The following is a 22,496-nucleotide window of genomic DNA, read 5'->3' on the forward strand; positions in this document are numbered from 1 at the left end:
GCGTCGCAATCCAATTAGATAGATGGAGGACGGGTTTGAGTCGGAAACAGTCATCTAGTTAACCACTTCTCCTTTTTTTTTTTTTTTTTATTAAGAAAGTTAACCACCCCTTCTGTTATGTTAAAAAAAAAAAAAAATTACTTTTTTTTTTTTTTTTTATCAAATTACACCTTAATAATTAAAAAATAATAATTTGTGTCAATATTTTATTTATATCATCTTACAAATCAATCATTAAATTTATAGATTTATGTGGATTCCACATAAGTTAAGTTAATGATTGACCTCACAAATCTAATTATTAATCTATTGAATTTGTACAAAAATATGAGTAATTACTGTTAGAGTCTTCCTAGAATGTTATAAGTCTTCTTAGAGTCTTCTTAGAATCATCCCAAATGTGATGTATCTTTTAAAATTACTGTTGAATTTGAGATGTGATTTATTGACTTTTGATCTATTGGTGGTTTTAAAAGCCACATCACATTTGGGATGACTCTAGGAAGACTTATAGCATTACTCCTCAATATATATATATAGAGAGAGAGAGAGAGAGAGAGAGAGAGAGAGTAATGTTATAAGTCTTTGTAGAGTCTTCCTAGAGTCATCACAAATGTGATGTGACTTTTAAAATCACCGTTAAATTTGTATGTGATTTATTGACTTTTGATCTATTGGTGATTTTAAAAACCATATCACATTTGAAATGACTCTAGTAGGACTCTAAGAATACTTACAGCATTACTCATATATATACGAAAATTATTGACATCAATCATTTATCGGGATTAAAATGCATCAGTATCAAATCAAATGTAGGCTAATAGTCATACCACAACTAATCAGATTTTAACACATGTAAGTATATTTGAGTTATTGCCACCTTTCCGCATCATTTAAAAAACTTTGCATTAAAAAAAAAATAAATAAATAAAATAAAATAAAAAGTGGTTAGGGTGATTTGCTACTCTCTTTGCTATTAGAGTTGATTAGGCTACCTTATTTGGCTTCTAGGAATTGTTCGACCACTCTCAATTTGGCCTTTGAGATGGCCGAACTATCTCTATTAACTTTTAAGTATGGTTGGATTATTTCCTTTAAAGATTAAAAGTAGTTTAGCCACCCCAAAATGCCCAATAAAAATTGAATGAACAACCCCATACCCTAAAGGAGGTCCCTTGACCACTCCCCCAAAGCTTAATTTTGGAATTGTCCAGTCACCCAACCTCCTCTCTCTCTTTATCTTCTTTTCATTTTTGGTGATGAATTGAGGGACTAATTAATCATGATTTAATAAGAAGTCAAACAACATGGATCTCAATAGCATCTTTTCCTAATATATATTAATACTTTACTTATATCATCAAGACTAAAATGTTAACAAATACTTATTCTACTAAAAAAAAAGAAAACAACAAAGACTTACTCTACAAGAGATTAGATATAGTCAAATATGGTTCACTAATCAGCTATTGAAAAAGTCATATGTCACATGTAGAGGAATGAGTTATTGTTATTATTATTTTTTGAAAAGAGGAACGAGTCTAAATTAGTGAATGACAGTTGTTATCTAACACATTTATCATATTCAAAGACTATAAAATATATGTCTGAGTATTTTGAAGGAGAAGAAGTGCCAACAAATTAATGCACAAATAGTAGAGAATTTGGCATCACCGACATACTTTCCAAGTTTTTATTATCCGTTCACGCGTATTGTTGTTACACATCAAAATGGCTGGCACAAATTTGATAAACTGCCACCGTGCAATTTTATTTTCTTTCTCTGCCAACAAAAAACGACTTTAATCTGGCAACTGTTTATGGAATTTTCTTTTACGACTGAGAATTGGTCTCTTCTCTTTTATTTTATTTTTTTATTTTTGAAAGAGGTCTCTTCTCTTTTAGAGCGACAATGAAAGCGTAATTACCAATTTCATTAAATGTGTCCAATACAAAATTAATAAATTATGGTTAAAAGGTTTGACCAATTTAATTGATTATGATTAACTTATATAGTCTATATACCAATACTTTGACATGACACAACACCCAAACGTGAACTGCCACCCTTACATCCCCACACCTAGGGCTGGGTATCGGTCATATCGGTTCCGTTAATGGGCTTATCGGTCGGTTAACCGATAAGCTATCGGTTAACCAAATTCTAACTGATTACCGACCGATAAGAAATATTAACCGAAAATTATCGGTTATATCGGTAATCGGTTAACCGGTCGGTTAAATCGGTTTGGGCTTTTGTGGGCTTAACTGGTTGCTAATTGGGTAAAAAATTAATTGTTTTGGAGACCCAAATACGTTTTGTTGGGCTAAAGCCTAAAATAGCTTATTAAAAATTAGTTATTTTTGGCTAAAATAGCTTATTGAAGTTTTTTTTTTTTAAAAAAAAAAAAAATAATAAAAAAATAAATATAAAAATTAAAAATTAAAAATTTAAAAACTTATTGGTCACATCGGTTTTTCGATAAAAAATTATTAACCGACCGATAAGCTTATTGGTATAAAATTTTTAACCGATTACCGACCGATAACTATCGGTTATGGTTACTATCGGTTCGGCTAAATTCGATAATTAGTCGGTAATCGGTAACCGGTTAATCTGCCCACGCCTACCCACACCGCCTAAATTCCCCAGAACCTCACTCTCTCCATTTCTTTTCCGCCAGCAAGCTTGAGCCTGCACACGCGAGCATTATGTCCATTTAAGGTGGTGAATCATGTGGCAAACAGGACACCAGCACCCAAATTCAGTCAAAGAAACCCACAGTAACATTCTGCATCTACTTTATCCAAGAGTTGTTGCAACGCACGATGTTTCGACGAAGGTGTAGTACTGCCTATAAGAAATACATTTGGTAACGGCAAGATATCCAATTGGCTCAAGCCATTTTTGAAAATTTTCTTTCTTTTTAAAAGATTGATTTCTCAGTGTCACAATATGTCGGACGCCCATATACATTAATAAAAAAAAACAAATGACATAGAGAAAGTTAAATTAGACGCAGTCATGCAGATGATTACTAGAACACAACTCCCATAAAAAACCATAAGTAACGTGTCCTTCCTTCGAACCACGGTTTAAAGGTACGCCTCTTGACAATATGCGGTGCCAAGGAAAAGAAGTACTTTCATTAGCATTACATTGCAAAGTCGTTCTCCAATAAAGTCCAACTTCCAACAGGCATACAGCAGTAAATAAACTAGCAGAAGTAGCCAAAGCAATGAAAGGAGGGGGAGGGAAAAGAAAAACAATGACAGAAATAAAATTTATGTATTTTCAACATGATATTGTCACACAAACAGAAAGAATGAAAGCCAGAACTAAATGATTAACATCCAAAATCTCATACCGTGATGGCAGCTTTCAACTCAAAATTTATGCTATCGTTTGATCTCTAAACAGAACAGTAGAACTCTACAGAAAAGTATGAAGGGCCATGAAATTTAACAGTCCAAAAAAAAAAAAAAAAAACAGAGCGAGTAGAAATAAAAGAGATCAAGTGGAAGCTCATTGTCAGGCTCATTATTGACGAACTTTAGCTGATAAATAGATCTTCGTCGAGGAACAAATTAGTTATTGGGAGGAGTTGTATTCAGCTTCCAGACCGTTGAAAGAAGCTCCATTTGGTATATCACTAGAGGTAGCAACTTCGAGCTGCTTGAACTCCCAAGTACCATGTAAGTTCACCTACTAATCACCTCCAAGTTGCACAGATAATTGAGAGTTTAGGATTATTAGGAGGGGATTCCCCACATAATTTCAAGTGAAATTGCGAAGTCCCATTAGCTCAGCCGTGACCCTCTTAACATATATGCAGCAAATCTCACTCTCTCATCGTTGCACTCAAGAAATACAAATACCTTCTCCATTTTTAACATCCAGGCCTCCACCTCTATCAGATCACGCACACCATGAAATCTTGGAGGCTTTTAAATATTTGATTTCCTTGAGTTCACCAGATGAGCAGGAAGTGAGATGTGCCATATATAGATTGAGGGTCAGGCAGAGCTTTGATGGAGTCCCCTGGACTTGAACCAGAGACCTTCAGTGCGTTGTTCAGACAAAGATGCTCGTAATGATGAATCAGTTTGTCCCAATTTTATACCAAGTCAATAAATTATATCAACATCGGATGAAAAATATCAAAATTCAACTAACCCCCTTTTCTTCGGCATGCTCGATTCCCTCGTCTTTCTTCTTTTCTTCCGTATCCTGCACAATTTCTACTTCCTGGATACTTTTGGAATCCCCCTCCTCTTCTTCCCGAACTTTATCAAGATTTTCTGTCATCTCTTTGCCATTGGCCTTTTCAACATTATCCACTACATTGTCTGTCTTAAGTATAACCTCATCCTCTACAATCTCTTGTTCCTTAACATCAGTTATTATCTGAAGAAGTTCCAGTGGAGTAGCTGCTGGGTCCAGCTCCCGGCAACCCTTTGGGGCATTAGGACCTTCTTGACCAGTTAGCAAGTGCGATGGGACATGATGGGAGAACCGAAACAACTCATCCCTTGGAATCATCCTAATTTCTCTGGGGTCCAAATGCCGGTGAAACACTGTCTGGAAACCAGCCACTTTAACTAGGGGAGTAACAGTTACACCTAGTTCTTCCTTATAGTCTTCCAGCACTTCCACCATGTCATACTTGTGAATTACTTCATCGGATGTCAACTCATTCCAGTCAGGGGACCAATTTCTATAAAGAGCCCAAACATCCCCCTTTCTGGGATAAATACAAATGGCTCCACGTGTGCCTTTTGTCCACCTAACTTTGTGAGAAAAAGAATTAAGGGAGTTATTAATTTCATGTCTGCCTATTCTAAAATCCCCACAAGTTTTCGAGAAACCAGAACCAACCCAGTTTAGGGGCCCCAATTCACTGTTAGTTTTTGAGTTAAGCCAACTTATTCGAATCTTGAACGGATTCAAAGAAATCACGTTATGAATCATGGCATAATATCGAGGCATCCCATCATCATCATCGTATGCAGACCATACCTGATTGTCTCCAAAAGATCTTTCAGTTCGATCCTTGTCAAAATCATGAAAATCAGGATCCGGGACATTAATCGACAATGTTTCCAAGGTTTCTGCATCTGTATTGGCACCAGAAGTGCCAGGAAAGGACCTGATGGCATAGGATCCAATCTTCTTATCCACTGACATGCCAGACTTGTTCTGACCAGGCATGTCACTGTTTTCCAAAGATTGTTCTCCTTTTTCATTTGATTTCTTATTCCCGATTTCCTCTTCTTTGACTGCATGGTTATCAACACTAACTGACTTCCACTCATTCAGTTTCTTTTGAATTTCCATCCTAGCCTTCTGCATCATTAGATTCCGGATTTCATGCTGGGAAACATCCCTCACGCTGCTGGGCTTAGTGATTCCAGCTACCTTAAATATTTCAGAATTAGCTGGTTTAGATCCAGATGTGTCAGCTATTCCAGATCCTCCAGTTCCTAAACCCATTTGATTTGCAACATCCCTTCCATAGCTGCTTGTACCAACATCATCCATGCCTTTTCTTCTCTTTGCAGAACCAGAGTGCCCACTGGATGAAGCACCACCCATCTTCTTAGAGAAATGCTTCCTCCTCAAGGCCTCCTCCCTTTTTGTGGCTGCTTGTGCCTCCTCACGTTCTCTCTTCACTTTCTCATATGCCTGCTGAACCATGCTTGCAGCTTGAGCAGCAGTTGAAGCACCAGCTGTTCGGGAGAATGGACCCCATTCAAAGTTGGTCTGGTTATGTGAATCAGGACTACTGAACCCCCCTACTCCAACATTTGATGACGTCACATTGTTTCTTCCTGAATTAACTGTGTTTTTGCTAGCTGCTTGATGATTTGAGCTTCGCTGCTGCTGGGAACTATTCCATTGGGTGGATGATTTAGAACTATTAGAACGAGGTGGAGCTGTTTCTATTGCGAAAAATGGCTCATGGCAATTGGGACATAGGAGATTATGATTAAGGTAAACTCTCAAATACTCATATTGCATCTTGCATCGATGGCACACAGTCCAAAAGGTATTGGCTCTCGACTTATGAGATGCAGCAGAAGTCGAAGAGTGACCTGCCCGGCTGGTATTCTTGTGAGCTCTCACATTCGAAGTTGTACTTTTGGTAAAATTGTAAAAACCATTCCCCCCTGGTGGTGCTGAGGAACCCCCAGTTGGAGTAGAAAGTTTCTGGAATGCTTTTGCGTTCCTCCTCTGGTCATATGCTGCTCTCTTAGCCTTATCAGACAACAAACTCCATGCCTCAGAAACATGCTTAAACGCCCCATCAGCTCCTATAGACTTGTTCTTATCAGGATGAAGCATGAGAGCCAACTTCCTATACTGCTTCCTCACTGACTCATCATCGGCTAGTGGATCCACACCAAGTATCCCATACCAATCTGCTTCTCCATTTATTTTGTTATCCACAGAAATATACACATCAAGCGTTGCTAATATTTGGGGAACACCCTCAAGCCCCGGAAACAAATTTTGGGCCTTCAAAGCAAATTTCTTTGCCCCCAAAATGTCCTTCGCCTTAAACTTCTTCTCAGCAATCTCTTTCGCCCTAGCAGCCTCATCTTTATTGCATTCCATCTCCTTTGCCTATATCCTCCACTCCCTTCTTTGTCTCTTATTACAACAAGGCTGCCACTTATTAAAAAAATTCCGCCAGCCAGCTATTCAACGAATTCTGGGTTTTCTCATACTTCCCAAATGGATCTGCCTAATGAGTAAAACCCCTATTTGACAAAAGTGAACTGAAGTAAGAAAGCCACCATATAAAAAGCATGAAAACAGGCAAACAGTAATGAGCACACCATTATGTATCAAATCAAATTACAATAAAAAATAAAAAATAAACCATTATGTATCGAATCAAATTACAACAACAAACAAAAACTAATTAAATTGAAAGAATAAAACTAACAAGTCCCAGTCAAATTTGGGAAGGGAGGAAGACCTTTTTCCAGATTATCATTTCCACCATGCAACCGCGATATAAGCAACAAAAGCTCATGCTTGGAAGATATCTGAACTCGCAAAAGCTCAATTGCAATAACAACTTATTTCTTTGTACTATTTTTCTTTCCTGAACCTCAACATGACTACTGAGCCATTAATTACTTCCAACAAATATGCATCACACAGGGACAGAAACAAAGATTAAGAAGCACGCAATCATAATTAAAATCAAAGACTATAATATCATTATTGGATCTACGTGATTTAAACTCTAGCCAAGGTTAAACAATCAAACTCAATAATCAAAACCCTAATTTTAATACTCAGAAATGAAACCCTAGAATCAGTGATCAGGCTATCGATACAGTTAACTTTCAATTTCAGAGAGGCGAGTTAGGTTACCTAATAATAGAAGCTGTATTGGTTGAAGAATTTGAATCACAGAGCCACCATGGACAAACCTCCATCACCAGCTTTTTCTCTTTTTGCCCCCTCTTTTCTCACCCAAATCCAAAAAATCCCCAAAACTGGACCTTTTGTCAAAACTTCTCAAAAATATATGGACAGGCTTCCCAAATAACAAATCACAAAGTAAAACGATAGCATGGGCTTTCTATGTGTACAATGTGTGTTTTTTTTTTTTTTTTAATCTAAACCGAGCCTCTATTTTCTGATTGGTTGGAACTTAACTATGGTTAGATTTTAACTCTTGAAATGGGTTTTCAACTTTAGGATACATGCCAATTTTGTGTATAGATTTTTTTTTTTTTTTTTTAACAAGTTTATTGGGAAATTTCCCACAAGATATGGTTACATTCTTATTTTGCTTGTGTTAGAATATTATTATAATAATAATAACTTAATACCATATCTCGAATTTATCATAGTTTGAACTCAATCTGTCTTATTAGTACAATAATAAATATCACTAAATTAAAAGACTATTGTATATTAATATCTAAGATATGATATCGACTTGAGTTAAGTTAGTTAACTATAGTGGACAAGGATATCTTGAAATTGGGCTATCTTAATTTCATTAAAATTCGAGCACCATAAGATAGAGCTTGTAGGGCTTACTTGTCTCGAACCAGTAAGTTCTGCACTCTAAGATGTCCGAGATAAATAAGCCTCGCATCCCCTCTTAGGCAATTCAAATTTTAGTAAAATTTGAAAAACTTAATTTAAATGAAATTTAGATGGCTTAATTTCAAGAGATTCCAATTCAACCAAAGTTCAATGGGGAATGCTCATCATAGAGTAGAAATACCATCAATATTTGAGTGTATGATTAAGAGAATAGTGTAGGACATACCAAAAAAAACAAAAAAAAGAAGAAGAGAGAATAGTGTTGGACCAAAATAAAACTAATAAAATTATAGCAAACCTTGAACCACAAAACAATGAAGCAATGGGCAAAAAGTATGGGTGTCAACCTAGTCCGGTTTCATGATTTTTGGCCAAAATCAGAAACTAGAACCGGGGTACCCTGGTTTTTGGTTTTGAGAAACCGAAACCGGAACCGGGACCCCGATTAACCGGGGTCCCGGTTACCGGCCATTTCCGGTTTTACCCGGTCTGGTAACCGGTTTTTTTTTTTAAATTGGTTTCTGGGCTTATTTTAAGTATTGGGCCTAAAATAAGCTTTTTTTTTTTTTTAATATAAGTTGACCCATTTTTTAAAAAATTTATTAGTCTCTTTGTCTAAATTAAAGGGGCTTTGTTATGATTGTTCTAAATAATTAAAAAATAAACCTAAAAAAGTCCAAAAATCCAAAAAAATCAATGTTTTTGCCTATTTGGGCCTTAGAAATAAAAATTTAATTTTTTAAAATACCCTAAACCTAAACCTAAGTGTAAAATATATATATATATATTATTAAATAAAATGGAAATCCGGTTCCAGTATTCCCGGTAAAAACTATGTACAAAAAACCGGGTACCAAAACTGGGGTATCCGGTTTTTGAATTTTTCAAACCGGGACCCCGGTTTCCCGGTTTCCGATTTTATAGTTTCCTAGTTCCGGTTCCGATTTTTCGATAATTTTTGACATCCCTAACAAAAAGAGTGGCACAAATTAAGAATGGTCTGACCCAAGTAAATTGTTAGTTTCACCTTATAATGGAATTCCAAAGGTAGATGTCATATTGGAAAGTGTTGTAATTCAATTATTGTAAACTAAAGGCCTCAAAAAATAAATTTATTGTCAGCTAAAAAAAAAATTATATACAATTTTATCCTTTTTTGTTGAGGCCTCGGAGGTTCGTAAATTTGTTTCTTTTGGGGTCTTGGGACCTGGGAGGTCGCAAACATTAATCGCATTAGTTAAGGGTTGGTGAGCAACTTGAAAAGACGGTTTCTGGTTTAGTTAATGTAGGCCCAAATCCAAGCCCAAACTCTAACAAAGAAAACTGTTCAACAAGATATTGTGGCAACAGACATTTGGACGCCTCTTAAGAACTCGTACGAATTCGTTAGGTGAAGAAAAAGAAGCTTCTAAAAGAGAAATGCTAGCCAGTCGTAGCATTTTACGTACATACAGCGATTTTACGTGCCGATGTGAAAATGTCATATCAGGCAGAAACCAAATTTGCACAAATATACATATAAGCTAAAAAAAAAAAAAAAAAATTCATATTGTTTTTCTTTTTTAAAAAAATTAAAAATTAAAAATATTTTCATTTTTATGTCACATTAAAATAATTTTTTAATTAAAAAAAAATTATAAAAACCATTAACAAACATAGCTATAACATTCAATGTTGAATATCCATCTCACTACTCTCATTATGAGTGACCCATCATTCCTCATAGCATTTACTTTGGGCAGCCAAAAATAGGTAAAAGATTATTTTTTAATAAAACCCAAACAAAAAAAGCAATATAAGAAAGAAAATAATTGGTTGGCAATAGAATTAGGATCCAAGCTTTTTTAATGGTCACAAGAGACGGTAAAAAAGAGCAAAGGAAATCAGTGACGTGCCCAAAATACTAAAGGCTGTAACCACCACGAAGGAAAAGTATTGCCGTGAACCGAACGAAATCTGTAAATAAGAAACGGACGACTACAAAAGTTTCACTACAAGATTAATATGTCATTTAACTTAATTTAAGCTAAATATTTGTTAGCCAAAATATGAATACTGTTAAAGGTAAAACGGTGATAAAAGTAGTTGCACTATTTTCGAAGTCATTATATGAGTGGTTGCAATTACTCTCAAAGAACGAGACATGGTGAGCACAACCACCACGCATGGTGGTTGGAAGTAATTGTAACCACTTAATCTGATGATTTTATTGATTGAGATGGCAGGGACGGTCACATCAAGGCACAAAGCTTGTATGCAAAATGATCCCCACGTTACTCTAAATTCTAACGTAAACGTGGAAGTTGGAACTCAAAACTGAACCAACGCATCTACATCCATCTGAATCATGGGCTTTTGTTTGTATTTGCTCAGAAAAAAAAAAGAAAAAAAAAGAGTATGGGCTTTAAAGCCCAGGATGTCTCGGCCTGCCTAGAGCATTCCTTCGCAAACTCGCATTGGGAGAAACTACATCGGAGATCCGCAGGAGAGCTTGCTCACTCCTTTCCGGTATCAGTCCAAGTAATCACGACCGTCCTTCAGATTACATCAACAGCTGCCTTTTTTTTTTTTCTTTTTTTTTTTTCATGCCATTTTCTCATTCATGTCTCTTCCCAAGTCGGCCTAGCTCCTCAGTAGGGAGACGGGATAATTGATTAAGAGGAATGCTAGGTTTATAAATAAATTTTACAAACAAATTTTTACAACATGCACCCTGATCAGTGTACAAAAATGAATAAAAAATAAAAAAATTACTTTACTCCTTTTGTTCAACACAGTAAAAAATCATGCAAGTTCGGATGGCCACACAAAAATTAATTCTAAGGTGGTTTTCTACAGGACGGGGAGCAAGGAGTCTCAGTCTTGGGTGTGTGAGAGAGAGAAAGGATAACCCAGGCCCAATTGGCCCATGGGCTTTTTTAGTGGCAAATTTATTGATATCCAAGGTTCAGAAGGACTCTCCAAATTTATAACTAGGGCAAAAGTTTTAGACAAGTTTGCTGGTCTTATTCTGAATCTCCTTCTTCTCCACTAACTCTTTGACCGTCAGTACGGTCCATACCAAATTTTCCACTAGAAAAAGCCCATGGCTAAAAATTTCCTCCAAATTAATATGGAGCAAATTTGTGTCCTCAGAAAGAACCCTTTTAAATAAAACTTTCTAACTCAACAAAATGTAATAGACTTCTTTTGTTATTTGATATACAGCGAATTCTTTCAGATTTTTACTGAAACTGTTGTTGAAGCCAACGTTTGGAAACTTGCCATTCCTCCATTTATAAAACTACAGGGTAAACCTCTTGAATTTATATGCTATTAGCTTTATTTCTTTTTCCGGATATAGAAATGGAGTCACATCAATAATTAAGAACACATAATACTTTCAACTTGCATATTCAATGCGAGTATGCATTTCATAAAGCTCATGTGTACCAGCATTTAAATCCTTGATACATATTATGGATGCAATCTCAGAATGGATTGAGATCTCCTAATTTTTTTAAAAAAATTTGAAATTCTCAAATTCATAAATCTCAGCCGTTCATATCATTTAAGCATCTAAAATAAACTATATTTCAGCATTTAATGAATAAGTTACTAAACCTATATACTTATATATGTTTTTTTGTAACTTCTTCATTAAATTTCATTATTAAATATTAAAACATGATTTATTTTAGACAGTTAAGTAATATAAAGAGTTAAAATTTATAAATTTAAAGAGAATTCTAAAAGATGGTAATTAAAAATTCAAACCAGATTGGTTCCGAAACGTTGCAGCTGCACAGAAGCCAGTGCAGGACAACTATTGCTGTGCTTAATGCTGCCATCTGGTTTGCAATATTAATGACGACAGGCCTTTCTGATTTCCATTCGGCGATAGTATCATGTGTTAATATTGGTCGGCAAGCCCCCTCGCTTTCCAGTCTTCATCATTGATAGTCATAATTCTCGGCCCTTTATATGAGGTTACTTTTACAAATATATTTTTAACAAGAAACAGAAAAAGCTGGGGAGAAAGTTATGTTTATGACCCCATGGTTTTCCAACATGAGTACCTGGAACCAATTTGTACCTTATCTGCCCCATCAATAATGTTGGATTGTCGAATTAAATTTGTCCGATCTGCAACATAGCAAGCGATTCATTTTTTATATTATTTTCCTTTAAAAACTGAATTAGATTAATTTCTTCAAGTCTTGTCTATATATATATATATATATATATATATATATAATTTGTCACTTTAATGTATTAAATTAAAACAATTATAGCTAATGTAGTGAAAAAATAACATTGCCACGTCAACAAAGTGTAATGGATTGCCACAAATAGCACAACCCAAATAAAAAGGGCATAGTTTTATTTTAAATTGGGTTAAAAGAGTTTCTTTCAACTTAATCTATAATAATGACATATGTCTATTAACATGTGAAAAATACATAATTTTTTAATAACATATGAGATGCTATTAAAAATTCTTTCAAATTTGTCTATACTATTAAAAAAATATGTGACTTTTACATGTTTAAAGAATACATGTCATTATTATAAATTAGGTTGAAAGAAAACTCTGTCAAAAATAAAAAATAATTGTAGAGTTGCTTCGATATTGCTTTTGCCTATATACTAGAAATTAGGACCCATTCCATCCGAAGATTCTTCTTTTACAATAACTTGACCACTTGGTTATTTCCCCACCGTCAATTTAGTTTCTTATATATCCATTTGATGTTGCATGTCATGATTATGATTTGTGGAGTGCTTTGTTTTTCTTCCTTCTATTTGGTGGTGCTATCCCTTTTCTTTTACTGAAATAACAATGATTGAAACAACCATTTGCCTAGCTTGAAGATTGTGACCAACTTGGCCGATCCATTTCATTGCAGAAAAGTTTCAGGTGCTCGACACCTGTTCAGATAAGTAAACCTTATAAGAGACTTTTTTTTTTTTTTTTCAATTATATTTTCAAATTACTAGCAAATTTAAAGAGGTTGCTGCTGGAGATGAAATTTCAAAAAGGCTCGGTCGATGGATGCTTTCGTCATCTAGTTGAGGGGTTCACAAGTAGTGGAGGTGCTCCCTACGCCAGCCACTGTGCCGATTGTCAACTATGACACGTGTAATAGAAAAAGTTTTCAGCATTCGTGTGCTTGCTCATGGGTGCCATGTGGTGCTGCTTTCCTTTGTCTAAGACTAAGTGATCCAAATCCCTTTCCTTTTCAGTTTTCACTACTTCACACTACTTCTCCATAGCTTTTGAATTTGTTGTGCATTTTTGCAGCCTTTTAAATGTTAGAAACAACTTGCCCATGTGGAACTAAATGGTTGATGTGAATGAGTCACTTATGGAATCATTGGATTCGGGTGCTTTTGCCCCTCACCTCATGACATTTGGTAGGCCTATTTAAGCTGGGCAGTGGCTGTTTCTGCTGCATAATCTTTCTCTTGAAACGATTTTGCCAGTCATAATACTTCATTATATATGTTAGAATATTCAACAATATAAAATCTATTCTGATCCATTAAAAACGAGAGCAAGATCTTAAAATAGAAAAGAATTATTTCATCGTTCATATTAAATTTAACAACATATATATATATATATATATATATATATATATATATATATATATATATATATATATATTGTCACATCTCTAGTGAAATATGGAGAAGCACTTCTTGTTCGCATCAAATTAAATGTTTCAGGCCATTTACCCAGCAAGGGTTCACGGGACTTGCTAACCGATAATCAATGCGTTTCAGTCCATTTTGTTGGCTGGGTGGCCATGGAGCTATCTTATACTAGGCCACAGGATTCCTCATTGATAATAAAAGGTCCTGGCTTTAATAGTCAACGTCAAAATTAAAGTGGCTGCATTGCTAGCGCTATATATATATATATATAAAGTTACAAGAATTGTTCTTTTCCTTATCTCATAACCATCAACTAAAAAAAAAAAAGTGTGAAACTCTTGCAGTATTGGGTTTCTAATTCCTTTCGAAAGTTAGATTAATAATGCATTATCATTGGTCAGGTTATTGCGGTATGAGTCACCCTAAAGGAGGATAAACAGCTAAAACACATTATGATTTGATGGTGCATGCGGCGCTTTGGTAGGCATGTTTTATTATGGCCTGCTCATTGTGATGGGAGCCCACAACATAAATAGATTTACAGACTGAAAAAGTGTTCCACTTCGGGTGGGAGATAATTAAATTAACCACAAGTCTCTATAGATTTTAATTGTAGTTATCTTGTTCTCTTTCTAGTTATTAAGTAGAGTGCGTATGAGAAATATGATTTTCATTGTGAATTCTAATCAATCAAAGACTTGTGGTTTATCTCCCACCCAAAGTGGAGCACTTTTTTAGTTAATAAATTTGTTTATCGTTGTGGGCTCCTATTAAACGTGGTATCAAATTAAGCATGGCTTCTAATAAAGACAGGATTGAAAAGCTTGAAATCCAAATTACAAGAATTAAAGGAAGGGTTTTAGAAAATGGCGGCTGGTTCCCAAAATATGGAGACATCTTTATATGAGATCATGGATGCGTTGTCCAAATCTCAAGAGAAAATTCTAATCATAGCTTTGAAGGAAATGAGAGAAAATGAATTATCGTCTCATACGTCGGTGAAGCATATATGGGAAGGGTTCAACCAATCATCAGGACCAAATCCAAACGGGACAGTCATTCTCATCTGCATCAACCGCGACCCGCCAAACTAGATTTTTCCTTATATTTGAGGGATGATCCGACCATATTTTGAATATTAGGGAACACTGAATGAACAAAAAATAATATTGGCTGCCTTCCACCTAGAGGGGAAAGCAAACCTATAGTGACAATAGATGAATAAGATGCATCGTGAGGAGGATCAACTCAACCTGAATTAGGATGGCTTAACCCTAACTCCTACATGGCATAGATATGCTATCAAATTGGTTTAACTTTCAGACCGGAATTGTTTTAGGGAGTCGGTCTTTAGGGTGTCTGAGCAGATGGGTTCAATACTGTGACCAACTTGAATGCTTGCTCAAGCATATTGCCCAAATTCCAGAAAATTCGGCGACATATCTCAATTCTTAATTTTCTACTTGAATTAAAGTTAATCATTTTTGTATTAACTATTTAAAGTATATTCCTAACTTGGACAAAAGTTGTGCTGTGTTAGGTTGAGAAAAGAATAAGGTTGGCGAATTCTCACCATGAACCATGTGGAGAAATCGCCATCACACAGGCACTTAATGGGCTTGCTGGTCCACCAAGGAAATGTTCTTGTGAACAAAAATCTCAAATATTTTAATCAAAGTGAACATAGCTAATGAATTATAAATTATTTAAGACACTAATCCCTCACGTTCCTTCCTTCTTTCGCATTACATCCTCCCACGTATGCATCCTGTAAAATGCCACGTGTAGGGCTGCCGGCATCCTAACATGGCCTGCAAGAGTTAAAAACAGTATAATTAAACATAAAATTCTCAATCAGACTAAAAGGAGAAGCCTAATGAGCAAAGAGAGTACTTCTTTGAGAAACTTTAACCCTTTATTCTCCTTGTTGATGACAGCATCTCGTCAGCCGTTTTCGTCGAGGTGGGTGAAATGCCGCAATCTCTGACATCTACTTTGTTTGTTAATCACATAGGCCAGAGCTTATATATTATAAGAGTGACCAAAGTATGTTTATTTATTTATTTTTGGTTCGATGAGATATTTAAGTATATATGTGTTTTTTTTTCTTTTTCTTTTTTTCTTTTTCTTCTTTTCTTTCCACGTATGTTGACAAATCTCTATCAATTTCTTTAGTTTGCGGTTTAGACAAAACTTCCAGCAGGAAGGGCCTACCTTATGTCTTGTCCCCTAATTAAAAAAGTTGAAAACTTATATATTTTTTTGCTCCCAAAGCTAATTTCTTATGAAATTCTTTAACAAAGTTTAGTATTTTTGTATGAAGTGACCCGCCCTTCACCTCTAATATTGGTTGAGCCTTGCAAATGAATATTTTGAAAGTTTCAAGTTTAGGGCATTTCTTTTCTCATTTCCTCCTTCCTCTAGCTCTGGTATTTTGCTGTCCAACTAAACTATTTAATTCTTCTTTGAATATTGGGTCAAAACATGTTAAGCATAATTTATATCTTTAATTTTGGTATAGTAAGAGTAGGCACTTGTGTTTAACAAGTAATCTAAGCTAGCTAGTTTACTTGTTTAGATTACATTAGTTTTCTTTGTAGTTTATTATTATATATTATTCTCTCTCTCTCTTTCTCTTTCTCTTGCTTATATTATATTTGTAAGGTACCCTCTCGAGTCGTTGAATTAACACATGTGCACAAAGAAAAAGTAAAATGTCAACTTTTGTGTTATAAATATATATATTGATATTATTATAATTTTGGAAAGATTGATAGTCTTACTGTTGGAGCATGTTTAAAATTTAAATTTATACTGTACTTTAGATAATATTGTATACAAAATATTAAAATATTGTAATTATTTAAAACAATAATGCATCTCTCATTAATAACTGTAGACTTAATTAATTAATAATATGAACATGACAGATAAATTTTTTTAAATGATAAAAATACACTCGAATTAAACTTTTTTTTTTGGTGATAAATAAACTTTTTTTTTTTCTTTCTAAACTTAATTTTGTACAATTACTTTTTAACAAAAAGTTCAAACTTAATACTTTTTAATAAAAAGTCCAACTTAAGTGTCGCATAGTTTGTAACCATTAATGCATAATATGTGAAAATTGGTATTTTATATTTAAATCTGACCATTACAATTTTTGAATTGAGTAGAAATTAAATTATTACGTATTCTTAACCTTGAATTTCTGCCTAATAAACACCCTTAAAACAAATTTTCCTAGAGGTCTTAATTAGCTAGCCAGCCCACGACTACCTCAGTAAGAAATTTCCCAACGAAGGGACAAAAACTCATCAATCGTACACATATTCTGATCAACTAGACTAACCTGCTCAAAGCCTTACTTTAGTTTGCAAAGATGTAATTGTCAATATATATATATATTTGTTTATGTAGGACAACAGCTTACACTTCCCATTTTCCACAATAGGACTTTAAAATTAATCACTTTTTGGAAAGTCATGACAATTTTATTGGGAGAATTTCACTGCATGTATTAATCGATCTATGGTATTAATTGAACGTTTTCAAAACTCTTTAATAATGTCAACTTGTTTAAAAAATAGCTCAACTAGGGAATACATACCATATAATTATGTTATGGGTGACAAAACAAATATTAATTATACCCAGGGTGGTACTAGCATTTAAAATTTGAGGGAGAAAACTAAAAAAATTAATAGTCTGGGAGGGTAAAATTTAATTTTTAAAGAGTTATAGAGGTATTTAAACAAAAAAAAAAAAGGGGGGGGGGAATACATGGTCGCTAGTTCCGATATATTATAAGTTACAACTTTCACTGAACTACTAAGGAAGTTATTTTTCTTTCAAAAAAAAAAAAAAAAAGTTATTACAGCTGGTTTGCGGATTCTTGGAAGATCAAGGGAGAAAAGAAAAGAAAAGGGCCCAAGTACAGTTGGTTGGTTAAGGGCACAAGATTTGTTTCATATGTTCTTCATCTTCAAACTCCCTTATTACCACGATCTTTTAAACATGCCTATGACTGTAAATGCCATGAAATTCTCATTGACGCAAGCCCTTCATCAAATGACAACTTTCTGCACTTAAAAAATCGTGTCTTACAAGACAGGTGACAAATAATGGCTCGTTTGATAATATTTTTTAAAATGTGGGTTTTTTTTTTAAAAAAAAAAATAATATAACATAAAGATAAAAAATAGTTTTAAGTATTTTATGTTTTAATTATTATTGAGGCAGAACTTTTGTTATTATTGAAAGCTATCTCTATCTCGATCTCTTTTCTTTTTTTCTTTGTTTTGCTGTACGGATCGATGATGACCTTTAATGAATTATTCACTTGAAGCAATAAATAAGTTGAAGATGTAGAGTTATAAATCTGCCTCTAGAGGAGTGTAGGAGCATGGACTGCTATGGTTTTCCTAACCAATGGCATATCATATATACCATATTATCAAGACCCACAGGCTACAGCTTAATTAATTATCGTGATGTGGAGCCCAGTGCCCAAGAATGAGGTGATCCTTCGGCAATAGCAAGCATATGACATGTAAGCTCGGCAACAATGCCTGATTGGGGGATCCAGAGCAATACTCCATGTTTCTCATTAATGGCTACTCGAGCATGGATCATTTATTTTTAGACTTGGTAGGGTTTTAGCAATAATGCAATATTATTTAACTAACGCCTCCAAAAAGGTAACATTCTCAGAGTAAATTACTTCCACATGTTACGTACGTTGTCTGGTTTGAATTAATACTTATATATTACAAAATAATAATAATAATAATAATATAATTAGTGTGATGAATTTCTAGGGCGCTCAAGCACTCCAAACAAACTGCCCCAGAAGCACAAGCCTATATCCAGGGCCAAGGCCGTTCAATTTGAAGAAAATTCGTGGACCTAACTCATCTTATAAAACTGGTTCACTAAGAGAGGGTTGCCTATTCCTTATAAACATGCTCAAGATCTTGTTCACAAGCAACGTGAGATTATTTCTCAACACCCTCCGGTTCCTCCCTCACGTGCAGGTCAGTATTTTTCATGATCTTTGTTACGAGGTAAGTAGTGTGAACCACATTCGTCCTGTGGTAAGCTTTGATACCATGAATAAAATTCGTGGATCTAACTCATATCATAAAACTTGTTCAATAAGAGAAGGTTGTTCATTCCTTATAAACATGCCCAAGATCTTGTCTACAGGCAATATGAGACTATTTCTCAACACAATCAAGGACCAGCCGTCAGGGGACTAATTTGTTTTTTCTTGACTAAGTTTTCTCTTTTATTTATTTATTTGTTTCCAATTAATTCTTGACGGAGTTAAAAGTATAAGTTCTAAGCAAAACAACTGATAAATTATTGTATTTTTGTAATTAAATGTGTGTTTGCATTTGTACATGTATTTATATTCTCATAATTCATAACTTTTATTACTGCAACTTCATAGGGTAATAAATCACTCTTAATAATTACGTACGTGGATGTTCTTTCTTGTCTTGAAATATTTTGAATGACCATAAATGGTGTCCCAAAGTGGCAGAGTTTGTCGATAGGAAGAAACATCATGAAAATATATACACTTGCAATACGTGTTAAAAAAGGGATCGATGGGAATTGGGTGCGAGAGCTGCTTATTGCATGTTTATGTGCAAAGGTAGATCATGTAAGAAAGGATGCAATTCGATTTTATCCTATTTAGATGGATAGATGTTCTATAGTTCGACCAGATGTCTAAGTGAAAAGTAATGCATGTTATATATCATATTTATATTCTTATTTTATTGGAATAATATGATAGTATTTATTAGATTTTGAATTATTTTTATAATAAGGATTGATCTAATGGTTAATTGGTATTACCACATTAGCTCAAGTAAAATGGAAGTAAACATTTAAAGACCCGATGAGTATTCTCACATCAATCTAATAAAATATAAATAGAGTAACATTACTTTTAAGCAAAATAAAGCCCGCATGTCTTTCCATATGAACTTTTCTATTATTGTTTATATGCCCATATTTTATACTTCAAATTCCAGTTCATGGCTTCCTATGTACTGAGTGACTATAGGTCCATTCAGCTGCTCCAAGAAAGCTTAAAATAGGCTTCATTAATTTCGTTCGAACTAACTTATATTTAAAAGGTTTTGGAAATTATATTTCGTGATTTAGTGTTATCTATGCGTGGTTATCACAAAAAAAAAAAAAAAAAAAACCAGTCCATAATTATCTAACGATTGAAGAACTAGTGATAACACTGGCTCATTCTGTTCGAGGCTTCTCTCTTTCCCTGCAACCGAACTAAGCCAAAGGCTACTACTCGATTAAGTGGCTTAAATATGGTCATAATTGTGCTGTTAAATATGGTTATGATTAAATTGACATATTTATATTAGTTTAAGCTTATAAAAAAATTGGTGATTGAACACATACTACAGATCTCATTGCACCCTATCACGATAAAAATAGAAAGTTTGCCTTGCCTAAATTCACTAAAAAATTTGGATCTATGAAAGCAAGAGACATACTCTCTCTCCCTCATACGTTCTCGCGTGCGCATTTTTTGATGTAATATTAAAAATTAGTATTAGATTTTAAATTTAATAATAATAAATTTAAAATTTAAGGATAAATTTGAATACTACTTTAACAAATATGTTTTTAAAAGAGAGAATGAGAGTATATAGCATTTCTTGCAAAAAGCAATATTGGTGTCCCCAGTTGAGCCGCATCGTGCATGAGAACCAAAAACAACCCAAATGTGGGCAACTTCAACGAGCAATATTTTAATGAAGCAGGACTTCATTAGTTCATCAGGCAAGCGTACAGAGCCGACAGGCGACAACGTCCAAGCAGAGCAGAAAGAGCCCTCGTCGTACACGTGTAACGGCAAAGCCATTATTGGCATTACACGTTGGACAACTTGATTGGTCCGTGCCAGAGAACCGGTGCGCTGACGTGGGACGTCGCTGTCAGAAAGAGCTCCCTAGACCCCGAGGACACCAAAAAGAGGTGGGTAGTGATGGCCTAATCACTTCGTGACAAGCCTTGATTAAAGTGCCCCTTATACCTTTGCCACTGCTTTATTCCCAAATTACTCTTATGTCATCTATTGTCCTGCAACCACTTTTCCCTGTTACTCTTCTCCTAATGACCATCTTGCCCCCCACTCCAACATAATTTACAGCCATACCTACTTCCTTGTCCTACCAATTCTTCTTGTTGCTTCCTATACGCTAAACAAAAGCCATAAAGGTTCCCAACCTATTTGCCATAGGTTTGGGGGGTTGGTTCCAACTACATTTTGTACTATATAAAGTTATTTTATCATTGGTGGGGCTTTTACTTTCAACTCATAAATCAGATGAGATGTCAATATCATTATAAAGAAAAATACATGATGTTTAGTTCTGTTTGTTTTTTTTTTTTTTTAGATTAAAAAAGTATTTTGATCCTATGTAAAGGTAAAATTTATTTATTGTATTTCCGGTCGTATTTTATATTTGAAGGATTGTTAATACTTCTGTTTTGAGAAAAAAATAAAATTTTAAAAAATAGAATTAGAAAATCTAATTAATGGCAAACTCCTAATAAGTCACTCACTGATATTGCCAAAATCCCCGACAACCCATAGCTGAAGGGCCTAAAGAGGTTGAGAAGGCCCAAACAATTATAAGAATCCAGTTGCACTCTCACCCAGATGTAACGTCCAAACAATCGATCCACCAATCTACTAGTTCAGCCAACGATTTGCTCATGTCGTGTGCTTCTCTAACTGAAAGAATCTCCGCGTAAGTAACAAATTATTGACAAAGATTCCTTAAACTTTAAAAAGTAAGACATGTGACAATAGCTTAGGCCCTAGCTCAGCTAAGCCTAATTAATTAATTAATTAATAAAAGCAAAAAAAAAAAGATATAAAGAAAGAAAGGGTAAGCATAATTTACTTTTCTATTATTCCGCCAAAATTTTCTCATATCCTCACTAAATTTACTTGAGCATCATAGTGATTTTGTTGAATCTACCCCGACTAATTTTCTAACCCTTTTATTCTCTTACAAATTTTCACTTCTGATGAGCAGCGTGCAATCCCTTTACTAATAGAGCCACCATTCTTGTATTTAACTGTAACTAGATCTCAACATTACGACAAGTTTAATCTGTAGTCTTAAAACTCACCGACCTAGTAAACTACAAAATTGCTTTAAGTAATTTGGCCTAGCTCCTAACCCACCAAACTTTAGGCTAGAAAATGTGTTTTTCAGGAGGTTTCGATGAATTCGGAGCTGTCCGTGACTTGATTTAGATTCCAAAACAGTAAAAAGATAATAACACCTTGAGGGGTTCTAATCATGGGTGCCTGCCATAGCTCTTTACCTACTCTTTTGACTCTTGGTCTGTCAAAACTCATGGCAAATGGCAAATGGCAATTAGGGAAAAGTACCGGGGGGGGCATCTAATGCCCTTGAGGCAGTAAAGTGAAATTCTGTTTCCATGCAAAGGGCAATATTGTCATACAAAAGTACAGCCCATACAAACACATAGAGTTAAAGGGCTTAGCGTGTAGAAGTTGTCTACTGGGATTGGATGGATAAGGGATGTGAACACAAAGGAAAGTTGGAAAAAGCAGTGATTTCTTCCAAGTGGGAGAATACCTTTTATGCCCTTATAATTTTTATATTATATGGTTTTTATACTATCTGTTTATTAAAAACATTATTAAATGTCAAAATAATTGTTCTACTTTAAAATAAAAATTTTGTGTGGG

General features: G+C 34.5%; 1 protein-coding gene across 1 annotated transcript; it reads right to left on the minus strand.

Moving 5' to 3' along the window:
• Positions 1 to 3,273: 3,273 nt before the first annotated feature.
• LOC132178886 (uncharacterized) lies at positions 3,274 to 7,557 on the minus strand. The gene is made up of 2 exons (XM_059591462.1): positions 7,394 to 7,557; positions 3,274 to 6,768 (listed from the first exon to the last, which is right to left on the minus strand). The coding sequence occupies exon 2, from the start codon at positions 6,620 to 6,622 to the stop codon at positions 4,172 to 4,174; it is 2,451 nt and encodes an 816-aa protein (XP_059447445.1). The 5' UTR covers positions 6,623 to 6,768; positions 7,394 to 7,557; the 3' UTR covers positions 3,274 to 4,171.
• Between the last annotated feature and the right edge of the window lie 14,939 nt (positions 7,558 to 22,496).

The sequence above is a fragment of the Corylus avellana genome, chromosome ca4, assembly GCF_901000735.1.
Source record: "Corylus avellana chromosome ca4, CavTom2PMs-1.0".
Taxonomy (NCBI): Eukaryota; Viridiplantae; Streptophyta; class Magnoliopsida; order Fagales; family Betulaceae; genus Corylus; species Corylus avellana.

Excerpts from the sequence above, each read along its gene's own strand:
- LOC132178886 (XM_059591462.1), bottom strand. The coding sequence starts at position 6,622 with ATGGAATGCAATAAAGATGAGGCTGCTAGGGCGAAAGAGATTGCTGAG.